This window comes from Macaca fascicularis, chromosome 3 (genome assembly GCF_037993035.2).
Source record: "Macaca fascicularis isolate 582-1 chromosome 3, T2T-MFA8v1.1".
NCBI lineage: Eukaryota > Metazoa > Chordata > Mammalia > Primates > Cercopithecidae > Macaca > Macaca fascicularis.
Window position 1 is genome coordinate 180,349,127 of NC_088377.1, and position 23,354 is coordinate 180,372,480.

The 23,354-nt window shown below is 43.2% G+C and overlaps 1 protein-coding gene and 1 pseudogene across 1 annotated transcript in view; one reads left to right on the forward strand and one right to left on the reverse strand.

The window, feature by feature from the left end:
* The window catches only part of SVOPL (SVOP like), an 81,841-nt gene extending 78,901 nt beyond the window's left edge, over window positions 1–2,940 (reverse strand). Inside the window, exons 1-2 of the mRNA XM_005550886.5 lie at window positions 2,824–2,940; window positions 2,560–2,651 (exon numbers count right to left, since the gene is read on the reverse strand). Of these exons, the coding sequence (XP_005550943.2) occupies window positions 2,560–2,651; window positions 2,824–2,905 (174 nt within the window). The 5' untranslated portion in view covers window positions 2,906–2,940. The remainder of the gene's footprint in view (window positions 1–2,559; window positions 2,652–2,823) is intronic.
* Window positions 2,941–11,221: 8,281 nt separating this feature from the next.
* On the forward strand, window positions 11,222–11,803 carry LOC107128973 (large ribosomal subunit protein uL22 pseudogene; annotated as a pseudogene).
* The last annotated feature ends 11,551 nt before the right edge of the window (window positions 11,804–23,354 follow it).

Consider the following 23,354-nt stretch of genomic DNA (forward strand, 5'->3'; position numbering starts at 1 on the left):
TCCACCCGCCTCGGCCTCCCAAACTGCTGGGATTACAGGTGTGCGCCACTGCGCCCGGCCCACACAACCCTTTCTTATACTTTTTAGCTGCGTGGGGAGGGTCAGAGCCCTCTAGCGTTTTCTCACTTACCTCCCTCCTGTGTATTTTTACCCTCCGGCCCAACACCATCGTTGGGTGGACCCCTTGTCTTTGATTTTCCATTCTGTCTGATTGTCATTATGCATCTGGGTATGAAGTTTTGTTACCTGCCCCCCACCCCCAAAGTCTTGCTTTGTCGCCCAGGCTGGAGTGCAGTGACGCAATCTAAGCTCACTACAACCTCCGCCTCCCAGGTTCAAGCAATTCTCCTGCCTCAGCCTCCCAAGTAGCTGGGATTACAGACATACACCACCACATCTGTCTGATTTTTGTATTTTTAGTAGAAATAGGGTTTCACCATGTTGGCCAGGCTGGTCTCAGACTCCTGACCTCAGGTGATCCGCCGGCTTTGGCCTCCCAATGTGCTGGGATGACAGGCATGAGCCACCACGCCTGGCCTGGAGTTCTTAACATATACCTTACCTACTAAAGGAGGAAGCGGGAGTAGTGGTGTGGGTTCACAGACATCACCACTGTTGTGAGAGCCTCTGGGTGAAAACATCACTCTTCTTTCCTCAAAATAGCCTAGGGTGTATATCTTAGGCCATTTGTGCTGCTATCACAAAATGCCTAAGACTGGGCAATTTATAAGAAATCTAAATTTATTTTCTCACAGTTCTGCAGGTTGGGAAGCCCAAGATCAAAGTGCCAGCAGGTTCTGTTGCCTGGAGAGAACTGGAGAGGACCTACTCCCTTGTGTCCCTCAAGAGCAGAGGAACTACAGGGCGGAACGGCAAAGCTGAAACTCCTGCTGCATGAAGCGTCTTTTATAAGGGCCTTAATCCCATTCACGATGGCGGAGTCCTCACGGCCTAATCAACTCTTAAAGGCCTCGCCTCTTAACACTAGCTCATTGGCATCACCTGGGTTTTGGAAGGGACACGTTCCAACCCTAGCAGTAAATAACAAGCCTTCATCAGTGCCTCTTAAAGGATCTGAAACTATGTAATTACAGCAGGTGGCAGGTGTCTCTAGTGATTCTTATGCGCAAAATGTTTGAGAGCCATGTTGTTCAATTTTTTGTATGATAAAACCATAGTTTTCTCCTTTTTTCCCAATACCTCAATTTCTATCATTTTTAAAAATGAGTATTGAATTCCCAAGACATAGACAGAAATGCTCACCTGCTTATAACCGAACACCTGCCAAAGGTGAATGAAAGTGATTTTTGGGTGACCCACCTCATGGAGTTCCCGCTGTTTTTCTTATCCCTACACCCCCTGGACTGGAGAGCCCAGAGCCGGAGGTCAGTAGAAAAAAGACTGTGTGTCCAATGATGTTAGCTTTGAAGACTCTCATAATCTCTGAGGACTAAAGTTCTGATTGTTTTTATTTTGCCCAAATTCCTATCTAAGGGGTCTGGGGAGTCATGCCCTACAAACCATAAATTCTCATCAGATGGGTTTTATCAACCCTATATATCGTGACTTACTTTCCGATCTGGCATAACATTATGTGAAAAAGAAATAAGTCAAATATTTTACCCCAAGACATATTTCTTTGCCTTATTTTTGAAATAGTCTTGCAAAGCTGTGCTTTGTGGGAGAAAATTTGCATCTGTAAAGAATCTCTGTTAACAGAGCTAGATCTTTTTCTTCCAGGCCCTCCCAATCCTGAAGAGATTAACTAAAAGTCTAGCACCTTTTAAAGGTCTGAATAGGAAACATTTGTCATCTGTTGTCTCTAAGGGCAGCCACTATAAGACTTCAAAAGAACCTTGATATCCGCAATCTTTTTTTTCCACATTATTATTATTATTATTTTTTGAGACACAGTCTCACTCTGTCATTCAGGCTGGAGTGCAGTGGTACAATCTTGGCTCACTGCAACCTCTGCCTCCTGGGTTCAAGCAATTCTCCTGCGTCAGCGCCTCCCGAGTAGCTGGGATTACAGGCACCCACCACCATGCCCAGCTAATTTTTGTGTTTTTAGTAGAAACGGAGTTTCAACACCATTTGGCCAGACTGGTCTAACTCCTGACCTCAGGTGATCCACCAGCCTCGGCTTCCCAAAGTGTTGGGATTACAGGCGTAAGCCACTGCGTGTGGCTACAATCTTTTATCTTAACTTGAACATCTCCTTTTCTATCGATCCCAGGTCTTTAGACAAACTCAACCAATTGTCAACCAGAAAATGTTTAAATTTACCTATAGCCTGGAAGCCCACCCCTCCCCCACCACTCCCGTTTTGAATTTGAATTGTCCCGCCTTTCTGGACCAAACCAACGTATTTCTTAAATGTATTTGATTGATGTCTCCTGCCTCCCTAAACTGAGCCCCATCCACCTTGGGCACATGTTCTCAGGACCTCCTGAGGGCTGTGTCACAGGCCATGGTCACTCATATTTGGCTCAGAATAAATCTCTTCAACTATTTTGCAGAGTTTGACTCTTTTTGTCAACATCTCCAAGGAGCACTCACCCCAGTGCTGCCCATGATGAGACAGAGGGCAATGTGGAAACGCCCGAAGCCAATGGTCTCCACTGCATCTTCCACGGTGAATGTCTTTGGCTCTAACAACGAAAGAAAAAGTAGAAGAAATTGCTTCTGCAGGGAAGGGAATGCGTGTGGACTATCAGCTTCAGAAAGCCAACCCATTATTATAAAAACAAGTTGATACGGGGGGTCAGTGGTAGTGAAAAGTGAAGCAGCGGGTTGAGCCGGAGACTTCTATGATAATCTTACCTTTAACCTGTGGCTCAGCGGTCCCCAGGCTCAACTTCCGAAGGCTGAGGATTGTGATGGACTCAGTTGGCTTGGTTGCCATCTTCTGAATAGCTCAAGTTCCCCAAACAGCTTCCCTGGGGGAAGCAAGGGAAGGAAGAAGGAAAGAAATATAACGGTTATTGGGTACTTAGTGTATGCCAGGCATACTACACACAAAATTTCCCGAAGCCCTCGCAAAAATCGAATGAGGTATGTATTTTTATCCTCTTTCACACCTGGCCTCTGGAACCAAGCAGCTCAGTGTTTTTTTCCCCTACTACTTTTTATTGATTGATTGATTGAGATGGAGTCTTGCTTTATTGCCCAGGTTGGAGTTCAGTGGTGCAATCTCAGTTCACTATAACCTCCACCTTCTTGGTTCAAGTGATTCTAGTGCCTCAGCCTCTTGAGTAGCTGGGATTACAGGCACGCATCACCACGCCCGGCTAATTTTTTTGTATATTTTGTAGAGATGGGGGTGTCACCATGTTCTCCAGGCTGGTCTCGAACTCCTGACCTCAGGTGATCTGCCCACCTTGTCTTCCCAAAGTGCTGGGATTATAGGTGTGAACCACTGTGCCCAGCCTTCTCTACTACTTTGTAGGTATGTGGCTTTGAGGAATTTGCCCTTTGCACACCTCAAATGGGTTTCCTAAAATGGGGATGATATAATAATGGCACCCAACTTTCAAGGTGGTTGTGATGATTAAATGAGTTAGTTCACAGAAAGCACTTACCCCATACCTGGCAAGTACTGATGTGCTTGATAAATGGAAGCTGTTACTATTATTACTGTATACTAGGGATGCATTTGTCACTAGTTGTTATCCTGAACACTTTACATACATGAATTATTCCCGCTAATCTTCACAGAAGATCTGTAAAGTATTATAATTGATCACTGTCTGGCATGTAAGGAATCTGAGAAATGGAGAGACTAAATGGCTAAATTAGATAATTGAGCTAAATTAAGAGGCCAGATGAGACAATCAGAACTCTGAGGCCAGTAACCAACCTTCCGCCTGGGGCCAGACGCAGGTCTTGGCAATTTAACCAATAGCACCCTCTGAGTGGGAGGGAAGAAGGCTTTGCTACAGAAAAACAATCACAAAGCAGCACTTCACACTTCCGCAGATCCTGTGTTTCCAGGGTGCTTTCTTGCATGTCATTGTCATTTAATTCTGACAGAAACTGATGAAGTGCTTTTTTTTTTTTTTGAGACAGAGTCTTGCCCTGTCACCCAGGCTGGAGTGCAGTGGCACAATCTGGGCTCACTGCAACCTCTGCCTACCGGTTCAAGCAATTCTCCTCCCTCAGCCTCCTGAGTAGCTGAGATTACACACACCCACCTCCACGCTGGGCTAATTTTTGTATTTTTAGTAGAGACGGGGTTTCACCATGTTGACCAGGCAGATCCCAAACTCCTGACCTCAAGTGATCTGCCTGCCTGGCCTCCCAAAGTATTGGGAATACTGGCGAGCCACCATGCACGGCTGCTGCTTTTTACCTCACCTTTTTGCATTTAACCCTAAAAAGGATTCTTAACTCTAAAAGTCAAAAGAAAACTAAGACAAGATGGGTATCAAGTTAGTGGCTTAAACAGACTTTTTTTTCAAATAACTTTAAGACATAGTAATTTAATTGTACATTGCTAGTGGGATAAACAGAAAGCCTAAACTATTCTTGCTAATGATATTGTTAGTGATAATATTGGTATCATTAGTTGTATATTAGTACATATTTAGGATGAAGAAAGTAATTATATTAATATTGTTAGGAACCCAGGTTTTCATTGTTAAGAGGAAAAAGATAAATATAAAATCAAATTTAGCTATGTAAAAAATGTATAATTCTAATTTGGAACTGGAAGTAGAGATATGAGTTATATAACATATATAATATTAACAAATATAATATATTGACAAATATAATTATTATATAACATATGTAATAAATAAATCTAAACAAACCCAGGCACCTCAGGTGCCTAATTTGAACTGGAAATAGAGATATGAAATTATTATATAACATATATATTATTAACAAATGTAATATATTAACAAATATAATTATTATATAACATATATAATAAATAAACATAAACCCAGGCATCTTAGGTAAACGGCTGATTCTGGCTCAGGGACAGGAAATGTACAAACTGAGCCTGGGGCATCTTGTCGTAGCCTATAGCATGGGCAATATCAAAGACCCGTGGGGTCGTAATAAAAGATTACAAAATTAAAACTGAGGGATGGGGGCAGTACCTCACACCTGTAATACCAACATTTTGGGAGGCTGAGGCAGGAGGATCATTTGAGGCCAAGAGTTTGAGACCAGCCTGGCCAACACAGCAAAACCCCATCTCTACTAAAAATGCAAAAATTAGTCAGGCGTGGTGAGACTCCATCTCAAAAAAATATATATTAAAATTGAAAAGGTGCCCACTGGCCAAAGATGGGACAATTTGAACATCAAAAAGACTAATGACTGCAAATAATTGAACCATATTAAAGATGTTAAAATCCATTTATTCACAGTAATACTATAATGAAGACCTCATTGATCACCTTTGGAGAATGATAAGAAACAAACCCATTATTCTGAAAGCTAGTAAATATTGTAAATATCTTGACTTTTTTGTACAAATTGTCTGTACATCAGGGTAAACAGTTGATGAGGGAAAATTATTTGTGAATAATAAAGCTAATGTGTGCAGAAAAAAGGATGAAATTAAATTATCACTGTTTTGCACCTTCTAAAAAAATAATGGATCCAGGCAACAATCATCACTGGCTGATAAACTATGAAGTGAAAGGCTGATGGCGAACTTTGCTATGAGAGGGATACGGCTGATAACACCTGAGCCCACTGAAAAATCTTAACACCATGGAAACAGAGACAGGCAGATTGCATTGGCTCCTAATGAGATGCAACGGGAAGACGTATACAACATCACCTGTGAAGTATTCTCACAAAGAGAAACTGAACCTGAATCGAATCAAGAATCTAGCTCTAGCTACCAATTTACACAGGAAATAAAGAACGTATTAAACAACACCATGTGGATGCAATAAGAAAAATGCAGAATGCTGGAAGCTGTATAAAATAAATGACCCAGTTTCTTCATTAAGTAAACGGCAAGGGAAAGAAGAGGAAAGGGGAACTTATAGACTAAAATAAAAGAGACACATCAAACCAAAAATGGACCTTGTTTGGATGTTCATTCAAGCAAATCAGCTATAAAAAATTTAAAAACAAAACAAGTGTGTGGCTTGGCGCAGTGGTTCACCTCTGTAATCCCAGTACTTTGGGAAGCCAAGGCAGGCGGATCACCTGAGGTCAGGAGTTCAAGACCAGCCTGACCAACATGGTAAAACCCCCATCTCTACTAAAAGTACAAAATTAGCTGAGTGTGATGGTGCATGCCTGTAATCTCAGCTACTTACAAGACTGAGGCACAGGAGTCGCTGGAACCCGGGAGATGACAAGAGCAAAACTCCATCTCAAAAAACAGAAAAAAAAAAAAAAGAAAAACAACAATGTGAGAGAGATATACAGACAATATCAGGGAAATTTTAGCAAGTTTGGAAATTTGAAGATATTAAGAAATTACTGATGACCTCATTAGGTGTGACAATGGTATTATGGCTATGGTATAAGAAAGAATCCTTGTATTTTTGAGGTACATACTAAAATATTTGCTAATGAAATGATGATGTCTGGGATTTATTTAAAAATAAATAATAAGGTGAGGGCAGCATGTATAGGAATTATATGGGTGTATAGATGAAAAAAGAATGGTGATCTGTTGAAAATTATTGGAGAAAGATTGTTATCTTCTACTTTTGACTGTGTAGTATTTTCCAAAATAAATAGCTCAAAAAACATGAGGTTCTGAGATTCCTTTTTTTTTTTTGAAACAGAGTTTCGCTCTTTTGCCCAGGTGGGAGTGCAGTGGTGTGATCTCAGCTCACTGCAACCTCTGACCCCGGGTTCAAGCAATTCTCCTGTCTCAGCCTCCCGAGTAGCTGGGATTACAGGTGCACGCCACAACGCCCGAATAATTTTTGCATTTTTAGTAGAGATGTGGATTTCTACTCCATGTTGGCCAGGCTGGTCTCGAACTCCTGACCTTAGGTGATCCACCCACCTTGGCCTCCCAAAGTGATAGGATTTCAGGCATGAGCCACTGTGCCTCATGGTTGTGAGATTCTTATGTAACTTTTCCAATGTCTGATCACTAGTAAGTAGTAGAATCAGAACTCACAAAGAGTTAATATCCAAACTATGTAAGAAACTCCTGGGCCAGGCACAATGGCTCATGCCTGTAATCCCAGCATTTTGCGAGGCTGAGGTGGGTGGATCACAAGATCAGGAGTTCAAGACCAGTCTGGCCAACATGGTGAAACCCTGTCTCTACTAAAAATACAAAAATTAGCCAGGTGTGGTGGCGTATGCCTGTAATCCTAGCTACTCAGGAGACTGAAGCAGGAGAATCACTTGAAACTGGGAGGCAGAGGTTGCAGTGAGCCAAAATCATGCCACTGTACTCTAGCCTGGGTGACAGAACGGGACTCTGTCTCGGCGGGGTGGCAGTGGGGGGCAGCCTCCCAAAGGGCTGGGATTAAAGGCATGAGCCACCGCTCCCGACCACAATGGAATATTATTCATCTTTAAAAAAGAGAGAAACCCTGCCATCTGCAACAAGGTAGATGAACCTGAAGGACATGATGTTAAATTAAACAAGCCAGACACAGAAGAATGAATACTATGTTATGTCATTTACATGACGAATCTAAAATAGTCAAAGTCATAGAAGCAGAGAGTGGAATAGTGGATGCCATTCTGAGTGGCTGAGGGGAAGGGGAAACAGGGAAGTATTAGTCAAAGGCACAAAATTTTGGCTATACAAGATGAATGCATTCTAAAGATCTTCCTACAGCATTGCACCTGTAGTTAACAATATGGTATCATGCGCTTAAAATTTTGCCAGAAAGGTAGATCTTCTGATAAGTGTTCTTATCACAATAATAGCTGGGTGTGGTGGCTTGTGCCTATAATCCCAGGAATTTGAGACCAGCCTTGCCAACATGGTGAAACCCTGTCTCTACTAAAAATACAAAAATTAGCTGGGCATGGTGGCAGGTGCAGTGGTGGGCACCTGTAATCCCAGCTACTCGGGAGCCTGAGGCAGGAGAATCACTTAAACCCAGGAGGCAGAGATTGCAGTGAGCCGAGATTGCGCCACTGCCCTCCGGCCTGGGCAACAGAGCAAGACTCTGTCTCAAAAAAAAAAATAAATAATAAATAAGCAGGCTAGAGGAAACTTTTGGAGGTAGGTTTATGGCGTAGATTGTGGTGATTGTTTCACAGTGATACTTATCTCCAAACTCTTCAAGTTGTATACATTAAATGTGTACCAGTTTTTATGTCATTCATGTCTCAATAAAGTGGTTAAAACAAAAACAGAAACAAAAAAAAACCCAAGCCAAGCTGTCCTTTTGCCAGAACGTAAAAATAGCCAGAGAGGGCCGGACGCCGTGGCTCACACCTGTAATCCCAGCACTTTGGGAGGCCAAGGTGGTTGGATGGCCTGAGGTCAGGAGTTCGAGACCAGCCTGGCTAACATGGCAAAACCCCATCTCTACTAAAATACAAAACTTAGCCGGGCATGGTGGCCGACGCCTATAATTCCAGCTACTCCGGAGGCTGAGGCAGGAGAATTGCTTGAACCTGGGGACGGAGGTTGCAGTCAGTTAAGACCGGTGCCACTTCACTCCAGCCTGGGCAAAAGAGTGAGACTCTGCCTCAAAAAAAAAAAAAAAAAAAAAAAACCAAAAAAAACAGAGAACAGCTGTATAGTAGCACATCAAGATCATTAATGTTTGCCAAGTGCTGGCTCTGTAGCTCCTATGGAAGCTTCAGAGGAGGATCTGACATGTTCCTGGCCTAAGGAGTTTTTTGTTTCTGGGTTGTTTTTTTTTTGTTTGAGACAGAGTTTCACTCTTGTTGCCCAGCTACAGTGCAATGGCGCGATCCTGGCTCACTGCAACCTCCACCTCCCAGGTTCAAGCAATTCTCCTGCCTCAGCCTCCAGAGTAGTTGGGATTACAGGCATGCACCGCCATGCCAGGCTAATTTTGTATTTTTAGTAGAGACAGGGTTTCTCCGTGTTGGTCAGACTGGTCTTGAACTCCCCACCTCAGGTGATCCACCTGCCTTGGCCTCCCAAAGTGCTGGGATTACAGGCGTGAGCCACCGCGCCTGGCCTAGTTTTTAATCTAGCTGGGGACGCAAAAGATAAACATAGCAAACAACTATATTGCAGTGTATCTATTCTTTGTTTTCTTAAACACTGTCACAGAAACAAAAATATTCCCAGATGGGAAAGAGATCAATAATGCTCAAAGATAATCCATGAAATTCTCTCTCTCAAGAGAGACCATAAAAAGTATGAAAAGTTGTTATTTACACATAGTGAGAAAAGCAAAATAATTGGTGTCTCAGCCCATCTGGGATCCTGAAAGTTATGTGGACAGACAATTATGAAACTACTGCTCCCTTTTCAGACATTATTGGAACATCATTTGAAGGGTATTGTTTATTTGGAAGCTTTTTTCCCCCCCTTTTCTCCTTTTTTTTTTTTTTTTGAGATGGAGTTTTACTCTTGTTGCCCAGGCTGGAGTGCAATGGCGTGATCTTGGCTCACCGCAACCTCTACCTCCCAGGTTCAAGCGATTCTCCTGCCTCAGCCTCCCGAGTAGCTGGGATTACAGGCACCCATCACCATGCCCAGCTACTTTTTTTTATTTTTAGTGGAAATGGGGTTTCACCATGTTGGCCAGGCTGGTCTCAAACTCCTGACCTCAGGTGATCCACAATCTCAGCCTCCCAAAGTGCTGGGATTACAGGTGTGAGCCACTGTACTTGCCCTAAATTTTTTTAAATTTTAATTTAATTTTTATTTTTTGATACAGGATCTTACTCTCTTACCCAGGCTAGAGTACTACCACACCTGGGCAAAAAAAAGAAACAAAAAAAAAACTGGACTTAATAAAAATTTAAAACTTTTGTGCATCTAAAGACACTATCAAGAAGGTGGGGAAAAAAAAAAAAACACAGAATGGGAGAGAGTATTTGCAAATCATACACCTGATGAAAGTGTAGTATCCAGAATATATAAATAACTCTTACAACTCAACAATAAAAAGACAACCTAATTTTGTTTTTTTTTTTAAACAGTCTCACTCTGTCGCCAGGCTGGAGTGCAGTGGCATGATCTCGGCTAACTGTAACCTTCCCCTCCTGGGTTCAAGTGATTCTCCTGCCTTAGCCTCCTGAATAGCTGGGATTACAGGCGCACACCACCACGCCCAGCTAATTTTTGTATTTTTAGTAGAGACAAGGTTTCACTATGTTGGCCAGGATGGTCTCAATCTCTTGGCCTTATGATCCACCCGCCTTGACCTCCCAAAGTGCTGGGATTACAGGCATGAGCCACTGTGCCCAGTGACAATCTAATTTTTTAAATGGGCAAATGATTTTAATAGACATGTCTACACAGAAGATATGCAAATGACCAATGAGCACATGAATAGAGACTCAGCATCATTGGTCATTCGGGAAATGCAAATCAAAACCACAAGATATCACTTCCTACTCAGTAGGATGCCAAAAAAAAATTTTTTTTTGAGACAGAGTTTCACTCTTGTTGCCCAAGCTGGAGGTGCAGTGGCATGTTCCCAGCTCACTGCAACCTCTGCCTCCCGGGTTCAAGTGATTCTCCTGCCTCAGCCTCCCAAGTAGCTGGGATTAGAGGCATGCACCACACTCGGCTAATTTTATATTTTTAATAGAGATGGGGTTTCACTGTGTTGGTCAGGCTGGTCTTGAACTCCTGACCTCAGGTGGTCCACCTGTCTTGGCCTCCCAAAGTGCTGGGATTACAGGTGTGAGCCACAGTGCCCAGCCAGATCCCTAAAATTAAAAAGGTAGGCAGTATGTTTCTCATACTTTAGAATTTTTTTTAAAAGAAAGGCAGTAGCAAGTGTTAGTGAAGATGTGGGGGCATCAGAACACTTATGTGTTGCTGGTGGAAATTTAGAATCATGTAGCCCCTGTAGAAAACAATTTGTCAGTTCCTCAAAGGGTAAACATAGATTATGTGCTGTTCCACTCCTAGGTATAACCTCAGGAGAATTGAGAACATAATTTTATAAGTTGAATTGTGTGCCCATCAAAATTTATATGTGGAAGACCTAACCCCTAGTACCTTAGAATGTGAGTTGATTTGGAATTAGGAGCATTGCAGATATAATTCGTTAAGATGAAGTCAGCTCTTTCTCTTTCCCTAAGTGGCCTGAGGTAATCTGTGAAAATGGTTCAGTATTCACTTGACCCAGAGAACTCCACAAAATCATGCAAATCAAGAGGTTCAAATCTTTGTTTCACTTTAAGAACACTCATGACACTTCCCAGGTCATCAAGGGTATGCCTATATGGAAAACCACGAAGTATCTGAAAGATGTCACTTTACAGAAATAGTGCATACCATTCCGATGTTACAATGGTGGAGGTGGCAGGTATGCCCAGGCCAAGCAGTGGGGCTGGACACAAGGTTGGTGGCCCAAAAAGAGTGCTGAATTTTTGCTGTACATGCTTAAAAATGCAGAGAGCAATGCAGAACTTAAGGGTTTAGATGTAGATTCTCTGGTCATTGAGCATATCCAAGTGAACAAAGCACCTAAGATGTGCCGCCGGACCTACAGAGCTCATGGTCGGATTAACCCATCCATGAGCTCTCCCTGCCACACTGAGATGATCCTTACTGAAAAGGAACAGATTGTTCCTAAACCAGAAGAGGAGGTTGCCCTGAAGAAAAAGATATCCCAGAAGAAACTGAAGAAACAAAAACTTATGGCACGAGAGTAAATTCAGCTTTAAAATAAATGCAATTAAAAGTAAAACAAACAAAAAAAAGGGGGCCAGATGTGGTGGCTCACGCCTGTAATCCCAGCACTTTGGGAGGCCGAGGTGGGTGGATCACGAGGTCAGCAGTTTGAGGCCAGCCTGACCAACATGGTGAAACCCCATCTCTACTAAAAATACAAAAATTAGCCGGGCATGGTGGCTCGTGCCTGTAATCCCAGCTATACAAGAGGCTGAGGCAGGAGACTCTCTTGAACCTGGGAGGTGGAGGTTGCAGTGAGCTGAGATCACGCCACTGCACTCCAGCCTGGGTGACAGAGTAAGACTCTGTCTCAGAAAAAAAAAAAAAAAAAAAATGAAGTTATACTGGAGTAGAGTGGGAGTCTTATCCATTGTAACTGATGTCATCATAAAATGGGAGAGTTTGGACACAGAAACAGCACACAGAGAGAATGGCCTGGGAACACGAAGGCAGAGATGGGGGTGATGCATCTATAAGCCAAGGCACCCCAAGGGTGCCAGCAACCACCAACAGCTAGGGGAGAGGCATGGATCAGATTCTCCCTCCCAGCATCAGAAGGAACCCACCCTGCCAAAATCTTGGTCTCAGACTTCTAGCCTCTCGAATTGTGAAATGATCAATTTCTCTTGTTAAAGCCGCTCAGTGTATGGTGCTTTATCATGGCAGCCATAGGGAACTAATACATGTGTCCACGCAAACACTCATACATGAATGGTCAGACAGGCATCATTTATCATAGCCAAAAGTAGGAATGGTCCAAATGTTCATCATCTGATGAATGGATAAATGAGATGTGGTCTATCCATACAATGGAATATCATTCAGCAAATAAGAAGGAATGGAGTTCCGATACTTGCTACATCATGAATGAATCTCAAAAACATGCTAAGCAAAAGAAGTCAGACACAAAGACCATCTATTGTATGATTCAATTTATGTGAAATATCTGTTTATATGAAAATTCACAGAGACAGAAATAGATGAGTGGTTGCCAGGGGAGGAGAGAAGGGAGTGACTGATAATAGGTGTGAGGATTCTTTGGCGGGTGATGAAACATTCTGGAATTCTACTGTGGTGATGGTTGCACAACCTTGTGAACATACTCAAGATCACTGAATTGTACCTCTTTCTTTCTTTCCTTCCTTTTTTTTTTTTTTTTTTTTAATGGGACAGAGTCTCACTCTGTTGCCCAGGCTGGAGTGCAGTGGTGCAATCTCAGCTCACTTCAACCTCTGCCTCCCAAGTTCAAATGATTTTCCTGCCTCAGTCTCCCAAGTAGCTGGGACTACAGGTGCCCGCCACCACGCCCGACTAATTTTTTGTATTTCTAGTAGAGACTGAGTTTCACCATGTTGCTCAGGCTAGTCTCGAACTCCTGACCTCAAAAGATCCACCCACCTTGGCCTCCCAAAGTGCTGGGCTTATAGGCATGAGCCACTGCACCCAGCCTGAACTGTACCCTTTAAAATGGTGACTTTTATGTACGAGGATTATGTCAATTATATATTTATTCCTTTTGTAAAAACAGAAAAATAAAATAGTAATGCAAATCACAGCGGCAGACTTTAAAACCAAAAGGAATCTGGCTATTTATAGTATCTGGGAATAAAATGATTCAGTTTGATGGAAAAATTGTATTTTTAAATCCTAGTGAGTTCATTTTAAGTTCAGTTACAACTAAAATGCGTAACAATGAGTTCTGTCTTCAGTCAACATTAAATCTCTTCCATCAGTCATGTTTTATGATGTCTCCTAACAATCTAAACATATTTTACAATTTTAACAATCTTAAAGGTTTACATTTTAGAGGGGCAATAAAACAATTTCCAGCAAGTCTCCTTGTTTTCTATATTGAACAACAAGAAACCTGGAAATCTTCCACTTACTACTGAGCAGAACAAGTTTTTTTGTTTTGTTTTGTTTTTGTTTTTGTTTTTGGAGACCAAGTCTAGCTCTTGTCGCCCAGGCTGGAGTGTAATGGTGTGATATCGGCTCACTGCAACCTCTGCCTCCCAGGTGATTCTTGTGCCTCAGCCTCCTGAGTAACTGGGATTACAGGTGTGCGCCACCACGCCCAGCTAATTTTTGTATTTTTAGTAGAGACGGGGCTTCACCATGTTGGCCAGGCTGGTCTCAAACTCCTGATCTCAGGCAATCTGCCCACCTTGGTCTCCCAAAGTGCTGGGATTACAGGCATGAGCCACCGTGCCCAGCCCAAGTTTTTATTTATTTTAATTTAATTTTATTTATTTTTGAGGCAGAGTCTCACTCTGTCGCCCAGGCTGGAGTGCAGTGGTGTGATCTTGGCTCACTGCAACTTCTGCCTCCTGGGTTCCAGGGGTTCTCCTGCCTCAGACCCCCGAGTAGCTGGGATGACAAGGGTGCACCACCACACCTGGCTAGCTTTTGTATTTTTAGTAGAGACAGGGTTTCACCATATTGGCTATGCTGGTCTCGAACTCCTAACCTCAAGTGATCCAACACTTTTGGAGGCTGAGGCACGTGGATCATTTGCATCTGGGAGGAGGAGGTTACAGTGAGCTGAGATCATGCCGTTGCACTCCAGCCTGGGTGACAAGAGTGAAACTCCATCTCAAAAAAGAAAAAATAGCCTTATGAGTTGCACATCAAGTTATGCTACAAAATGGAATTGATTATATCCATCATTCTTTCAAAATCATGTGTGTATGCATGTGTGCCGAGAAGACTGCAAGCAGTATCACGTTGTTTAAATAGTGAGAAAGAGGTAGTGATGGGAGGTGAAGCTGCAGAGGTGGGCAGGGCCAGAAGCACCCCACCTGCTGAACATAGATTCCATTCTATAGCCACTGCTCCCCAACATTGGGCCAAAACATATAAACCCTCCATACAAAAAATACGTGACACAAATACATATTACAGTTTTTCAGATTACCATTTTGTATAACAAAAATCAACATAAGAGCATTATTGACTTCATAGTCATTATATATTTCTGATTAAAAACAATAATAATAATATTTCGTTTCCATGATATGAAGAAAACTAAAATGTGGCATAGTTTTAGGCAACTGATGATATAAAAGAAAATAAAATTCCTTTTGGTCTTGACATTAGACCTCTAGAGAAACAGAATCTTCATATGCAACCCTTGGTCCTAGAGTGAGCAAGATTTACATGGCCATAAAAAAAGCAGCTGTTTATTCATTTTCAGGTTCACAGTCAACCTCCAGAGTTTTGAATAAAACACCTAAGATTTGATTGTGGTTTCAAGATGGAACAAAATGTTAATATCTTTGACAAGGCAACAGCCAATTACATATAACAAAGGTGAGAGTTGGAAGTCAGTGAGGAAAGATGGAGGGATTTGGTAGGCATCCTACCCAAGGATCAATATGGTGACTAAAATGCACATAATAAGGATTAGAGCTATAAGTGTACTATGTATAATTCAAAAGTAACTAAGAGAATAAAGATATCTATACTATATTGGGAGAATAGCACAAAGGAAGGAAAATTATGACCTAAATTATCATTTTTCTTGTGAGTAATGGATTGATACTGTCATAAACCAAGAAATAAAGTATAATTATATTGTTTTAATCATAAAAGTAATCACTTGGCAAACTAAAAACACACAATAAAAAGAAATTTCTTGCCAGGCATGGTGGTTCACGCCTGTCATCCCAGCACTTTGGGAGGCCAAGGCAGAAGGATTGTTTGATTGCTTGAGGCCAGGAGGTCAAGACCAGCCTGGGCAATATAGAGAGACCTCTTCTCTACTAAATGTTTTTAACAAATTAGCCGGGCATGGTCCCAGCTACTTGGAGGGCTGAGACAGGAAGATCACTTGAGCCTAGAAGCTCTAATCCAGCCTGGATGATAGAACCCAGAGGAAGGAAGGAAGGAAGGAAGGAAGGAAGGAAGGAAGGAAGGAAGGAAGGAAGGAAGGAAGGAAGGAAGGAAGGGAGGGAGGGAGGGAGGGAGGGAGGGAAAGGGAGGGAGGGAGGGAGGGAAAGGGAGGGAGAGAGGGAGGGAAATGGAGGGAGGGAGGGAGGGAAAGAGAGAGAGAAAAGAAAGAAAAGAAAGAGAAAGGAGGGAGCGAGGGAGGAGAAAAGAGAGGGAGGGAGGGAGGGAAGGAAGGAAGGAAGGGGAGGGAGGGGAGAGAGAGAGAGAAAGAAAGAAAGAAAGGAAAGAAAGGAAAGAAAGAAAGAAAGAAAGAAAGAAAGAAAGAAAGAAAGAAAGAAAGAAAGAAAGAAAGAAAGGAAGGAAGGAAGGAAGGAAGGAAGGAAGAAAGGGAAAAGAAAAGAAACAAGAAAGAAAAAGGAGGAAGGAAGGGAGGGAGGGAAGGAGGGATGGAAAGAGAAGAAAGAAAGAAAGAAAGAAAGAAAGAAAGAAAGAAAGAAAGAAAGAAAGAAAGAAAGAAAGAGAAAGAGGAGGGAGGGAGGAGAAAAGAAAGAGAGAGGGAGGAGGGGGAGGGAGGGAAGGAAGGAAGGAAGGGGAGGGAGGGAGGGGGAGAGAGAGAAAGAAAGAAAAGAAAAGAAAAAAGAAAGAAAAAGGAGGAAGGAAGGGAGGGAGGGAGGGAAAGAGAGAGAGAAGAAAGAAAGAAAAGAAAAGAAAGAGAAAGGAGGGAGGGAGAGAGGAGAAAAGAAAGAGAGAGGGAGGAGGGGGAGGGAGGGAGGGAAGGAAAGAAGGAAGGAAGGAAGGAAGGAAGGAAGGAAGGAAGGAAGGAAGGAAGGAAGGAATGGGAGGGAGGGGGAGAGAGAAAGAAAGAAAGAGAGAGAAAAAGAAAGAAAGAAAGAAAGAAGGAAAAAGGAGGAAGGAAGGAAAGAAGGAAGGAAGGAAGGAAGGAAGGAAGGAAAGGAGGGAGGAAGGAAGGAAGGAATTTCTTTGGGGATGTGGGAAGTTGAAGCAGGAGATTGCTTATTTCTGTTATAAACTCATTTTACTATTTGATGTGTTGCCATGTGCCCTTTTACTTCAAGAAAAATTTATAAATTTAAAGAAAGCTAAACAGCAAAACAGAATATGAAACCTACATGTTTAACAGAAGCTCTTACAGCTCAGGAAGGAAAAGATGGAGGCATCAGGGACATGAAGAATACATACAGTGGCTGGCAAATCTATGAAACCATGTTCACCTGCACCACATCTTCACATTAAAGGGAGTTACAATTCTTCTCTGTCAGATTTGCAAGAATTTAAAGGATTGATTATACCAACTGTAAGAGAAATAGGCACTCGAACTATTGGCAGACGTGTAAATTGGTACAACCTTTCTCGAAGGCAATGAGGCATCGGATGACAGAATTGTTGACTGAGCAATTTCACTCTGAGGACTCATCCTCATGAGATAGTCAAACAAGTATATGACGATATAGGTGGGCATAAGGAAGGTCACCACACTGTTGTTTTTTTTGTTTGTTTTTGAGGCAGAGTCTTGCTCTGTTGCCCAGGCTGGAGTTCAATGGTGCGATCTTGGCTCACTGCAACCTCCGCCTCCTGGGTTCAAGTGATTCTCCTGCCTCAGCCTCCTGAGTAGCTGGGATTACAGGTGCCTGCCACCATGCCCACCTAATTTTTTGTATTTTTAGTAGAGATGGAGTTTCACCATGTTGGCCAGGCTGGTCTCGAACTCCTGACCTCAGGTGATCCACCTGCCTCTGCCTCCCAAAGTGCTGAGATTACAGGCATGAGTCACCAAGCCAGCCCACACTGTTGTTTTAACAACAACAACAACAACAAAAGAATTAGATACAACCTAAATGCTCACCAGTAGAGAAGCAGTTAAACAAATGATAATATAGTCCCATAATAGAATGCCATATAGAAGCTCTTAAGTGAGGCTATTGAGTGTTGAACTGTGTTTTCCAATATGTGTCTATATAATGATACCGATTTATAAAATTATTATTATTTTGTTTGTTTGTTTTGAGACAGAGTTTCACTCTTATTACCCAGGATGGAGTGCAATGATCTTGGCTCACTGCAACCTCTGCCTCCCGGGTTCAAGCGATTCTCATGCCTCAGCCTCCTGAGTAGCTGGCATTACAGGCGCTCGCCACCATGCCCAGCTAATATTTGTATTTTTAGTAGAGACAGGGTTTCACCATGTTGGCCAGGCTGGTCTCAAACTCCTGACCTCTGGTGATCCACCTGCCTCAGCTTCCTAAAGTGCTGGGATTACAGGCATGAGCCACCACACACGGCCAATTTATAAAATTATTTAAATACATACTTTTATAGATGGAATGATTTCAGCAAAGATGTTATCCAAAACTGTGTTTAGTCTTTCAACAAATATTTCTTGAGCACTACTAGGCATCAGACAATAAAATACACTGAAAAGAGTTCCTGCTTCCAAAGAACTTGCAGTCTACTGTGGGAGAAAGGCAAGTATTGCACCAGGCACAATGGCTCACACCTGTATTCCCAGCACTTTGGAAAGCCGAGGTGGGCGGATTGCTTGAGCCCAGTAGTTTGACACTAACCTGGGCAACATGGCAAAACCCCATCTCTACCTCAAATACAGAAATTCAGTGGGTGTGGTGGTGCCCACCTGTAGTCATAGCTACCTGGGAGGCTGAGGTGGGAGGATCACCTGAGCCTGGGAGGTTGAAGCTGCCGTTAGCCGTGATCATACTACTGCACTACAGCATGGGCAACACAGTGAGACTCTGTCTCAAAGAGAAAAAAGGCAAACATTCAGGTATGGCAGATATGGCAACAAGGTTAGTGAAGGATGCTCTGGCAACATAAGAGAGGGCCCCTTCTCTTGTGAGTCTTGAGACCTGGCGGAGCTTCTGTAGGGAAGTCTAAATTGAGACTTCAAAGACAAGCAGTAGTTGCCCAAGAGAAAAAGCATGACATACATACTACTTGCAGGGTTTAGATTTTAGGTTTCTGGGTTCTCTTTTTTTACTTTATATTTTTATGCATTGTTTGCATTTTTATTTATTATTTATTTTTGTATTTATTTTTGGGCAGCGTCTCACTCTGTCTCACCCAGGCTGGAGGGCCGTGGTGTGATCTCTGCTCAGAGCTTCTGCCTCCTGGGTTCAAGCGATTTTCCTGTCTCAGCCTCCCAAGTAGCTGCGACTACAGGCATATGCCACCACCCCTGGGCAGTTTTGTATTTTTAGTAGAGACAGGGTTTCACCATGTTGGCTAGGCTTGTCTTGAACCCCTGACCTCAGGTGCTCTGCCCACCTTGGCCTCCCAAAGTGCTGGGATTACCGGCGTGGGCCACCTCACCCAGCCTAGTTTGAATTTTTAGAAAGACTGTTTTCCTTCACCAAGAATTCTTTTTGGAAAAAATGAACCACTGAGGCCATGTTGACATGTTACTCACGTGTTGTTGACATGCTGCCCACAGTGCTCCCTATGCCAGGCAGGTCTGCCTTTTTTTTTTTTCTTTTCTTGAGATAGGGTCTTGTCTGTTGCCCAGGCTGGAGTGCAGTAGCATGAACATGGCTCACTGCAGCCTCAACCTCCTCCTCCTGGGCTCAACTGATCCTCTGGCTTCAGCCTCCCAAGTAGCTGGAATCACAGGTGCACACTCCCATGCTTGGCTATTTTTTTATTTTTTTATTTTTTTTTTTGAGACAGAGTTTTCTCTTGTCCCCAGGTTGGAGTGCAATGGTACAATCTCGGCTCACTGCAACCTCTGCCTCCTGGGTTCAAGCGATTCTCCTGTCTCAACCTCCCAAGTAGCTGGGATTACAGGCACCTGCTACCATATCCAGCCAATTTTTTGTATTTTTGGTAGAGATGGGGGTCAGGCTGGTGTTGAACTGCTGACCTCAGGTGATCCACTTGCCTCAGCCTCGCAAAGTGCTAGGATTACAGGCATGAGCCACCGTGCCCTGGCCAGTCCGGCTAATTTTTTAAATTTTGGTAGAAACGGGGTCTTACCATGTTGACCAGACTGGTCTTAAACTCCTGGGCTCAGGCGATCTTCCTCCCTCAGTCTCCCAAAGCGCTGGGACTTACAGATGTGAGCCACCATGCCCAGCCAAGGCCTGTGTTTTTGTGCCACATGCCCCCACCTGCTCTCCATTACTAGCCACGACCTATTGGGCCAGGGATAGGCACTTGACCTGGAGACGATCAAATGATTGGTCAGAAGTCCACAGGGTAGCCTGGCATAAAAGGCCCTGTTTGATAGTGGTGATGGGTACACAATATTGTGAATGTACCACATGCCACTGAATTGTTCACTTTGAAACTGTTACAGGCTGGGCATGGTGGTACATACCTGTAATCCCAGCACTTTGGGATGCAAAGGTGGAAGGATTGCTTGAGGTCAGGAATTTGAGGCCAGCCTGGGCAACAGAGTGAGACCCCCATCTCTACAAAAATAATAATAATACTAATAAATTAAAAAATAAAAATGTTACAATGGCAAATTTGAAGTTATGTGTATTTTACCATAGTTTTTTAAAATTAAAAGTACAAGAAAAAAATTGCCAAAAAAATACAGGTACCCAGTAAATGTTTGTAGCAGATATAAACCACAAATTACAAGACAAAAATATTAAGATTCTAATGGCCAGTCTGGGCAATCTAGTGAGACCTGGTTTCTACACAAAAGTTCTTTAAAAACTAGCCCTGTGTGGTGGCACACGCCTGTGGTCCCAGATACTTGGGAGGCTGAGGTGGGAGAATAGCTTGAGCCTGAAAGGTGGGGGCTCCAGCGAACTGCGATCGTGCCACCTGCTGCACTCCAGCCACAGAGGTGGACCCTGTCTCAAAAAAAAAAAAAAAAAAAGAAGAAGAGGAAAAGGAAGAACAAGAGGAGGAGAAGGAAGAAAAGAAGAAGGAGAAGAAAGAGAAGAAGGAAAAGAAGGAGAAGGGGGAGGAGGAGAGGAAGAAGAAGAGAGAAGAGACAGAAGAGAAAGAATAAGAAAGAAGATCATCCCAGTAGATTCACAGGCAAATTGTATGAACAAACAATTCACAAGATGAATGTAAATTATAATTTAAAAATCTTTAGGTATCATTTTATGCCAACTAAATTAACAGACATGGAAAGGAAAGAAGGAAGAAAGGACAGAGGAAGGGAGGAAAGAGGAAAGGAGGGAAGGAAGAAGTAGTGAAAAAGAGAAGATGACAGGAATGGAGAGAGGGAAAAAAGAAAGGAAGGAGGGAAGGGAAGAAAGGAAGGGATGAGGGAAGAGTAGAGGTGGGAATGAAGCAAGAGGAGGAAGGAAAGAATGGAGGGAAAGAAGGAGGGGAAAAGAAGGGAGGGGGAGAAGGAAGAAAGCCAGTAGTCATGGTGAGCTCAAGATTAAACTTACTCCATTTCTTCTGCCTGCATTTCCTCATCTGGGAATAAAAATAATTCTACGTGCCGGTGGGAGAAATTGCTATTGCCTACCCAACATCAGGGCTTCCCTTGTACCTTGCTGGTGGCAGTGGCGACTGAGATGCAGGTGAAGGTTGTTGGGGCTTCAGGGAAAACCTTCTTCTGCCCCTTGCCTCTTCCTCACACCCCCTCGCTAGACTACAGGCAGGGTGGCTGGCCCTCCGGCTGGCATCTCAGGTCATGATGCAAATGGAAAGATGGAAAGATGGAAACTTTGGACCAAATCTGGCCAGCATGAGAGCAACAGCCTGGAAACCGAGGACCAGGAGATCTCCTGCAGCCTTGAACTGCTCATCTCCAGACACCACGTACGAAGGAAACAAATATACCTCTTAGGTCCAAGCCACTGTGATTTCTGGTCTCCGTTACTTGCAGTTTTGTTCAATTCTCAATTGATAAACTTTCTCTTAAGTGTGTGATGACAATGAAATGAGATGATGCATTTTATAAAAATACGTCAATGTGCCATTGCATCAAAAGTCCTCTTGGTAGTACTGTCTCTCATCTCTGAGCAAAGCCATCAAACAAATTTTTACAACTTCACCACAATCACAAAGCATTTACTCAGGAAATGTTTTGAAGTATCTACAGGCTGGGGGCAGTGGCTCACGCCTGTAATCCCAGCACTTTGGGAGGCCCAGGAGGGTGGATCACCTGAGGTCAGGAGTTTGAGACCAGTCTGGGGAATATGGTGAAACCCCGTTTCTACTAAAAATACAAAAATTAGCTGGGCGTGGTAGCACACGCCTGTAGTCCCAGCTACTCGGGAGGCTGAGGCAGGAGAATTGCTTGAACCTAGGAGGCAGAGGTTGCAGTGAGCTGAGATCAAGCCACTGCACTCCAGCCTGGGTGACAGAGTGAAACTCCGTCTCCAAAAAATCAGCTGGGCATGGTGGTGGGTGCCTGTAGTCCCAGCTACTTGGGAGGCTGAGGCAGGAGAATCGCTTGAACCTGGGAGGCAGAGGTTGCAGTGAGCTGAGATTGTGCCGTTGCACTCCAGCCTGGGCAACAAGAACAAAACTCCACCTCAGAAAATAAAAATAAAAATAAAAATAAAGTATCTACAGAGTTACCAAATATATATGTATCCAAAAGGCATTTATTGCTAATGTTCTGCTAATATTAGAACATACTGGGATCAAATAAAAAATTTCCCAAAAGGGGGAGAAAAAGTCACTTGTTTTCTAAAACAGGTTGATTTTATTTTACAGGTAAACTTGAGTGGTGTTGGGAAATTGTGCTCTCAGTGTGCTACTTTCCTACTGGAAAATAAGACCTCAAAACCTCTCCAAACTAGTCACTTCATCTTACTTATGAGAGGCTCAACAAAATGGATACTTTTCACCCAAAATTCTCCTGTTTTCCACATTGCAAAATCAATATATTTTAGAGAAAGAAGAAGCTTTCAAACTTCAGTTCTTCCAAAGGCATAGTTGGTGCAGGGGGTGGAGTGAGGGTGAAAAAAAAGGGCTGGCGGTGAGGTGTGGCTCAGAGGAGCAAGCCGGCCCTTGCCCCGCCACCAGAACAGAGTTCGGTGCCTGTCAATTGTAACACCGGTCTTCCCAATGCACGGCCCTTAAAGATGATCAGGGAGAGGTGGGTCCCCAGTGTCAGGGGAATTTGCCAGGAAGGGGAAGAAACAAACGTACAGGTTTACCCGCAACAGAGAAAGTCCTCATTCCCACCCTATTAGGATATAGAGTTTTCAACAACAGGATTCCTTTGGTGGAGCAAGTTGTAGGGCACAAGGTTGTTGGCAGGAGATTATCAGGATCGCAGCGTTCACATCTGTACGTTGCAAAGGGGCTTACTCTCCCAGTCATTAAAAGGACACTCAAACACAAACTCAAAGTTAGTTAGCATATATATGAAATGTATTTTCTTAGTAGTTTCTAGAGTTTCAGCCAAAAGCTACATAAAGAAAGAAGAGAACAAAGTGTTTGAGAGATGGAGATGAGGAACATTATTCAGGGATAGAGATTGCAATCTTAACTCAGAAATGGAACGCTGGAAAGGCTGAGTTGACATCCTCTGTTCTTTGGTCCCCTATGTCTTTTTTTTTTTTTTTTTTGAGACAGAGTCTCACTGTTGCCTAGGCTGGAGTGTCATTGCATGATCTCGGCTCACTGCAACCTCCACCTCCTGGGTTCAAGCGATTCTCCTGCCTCAGCCTCCTGAATAGCTGGGATTACAGGCACCCACCACCATGCCTGG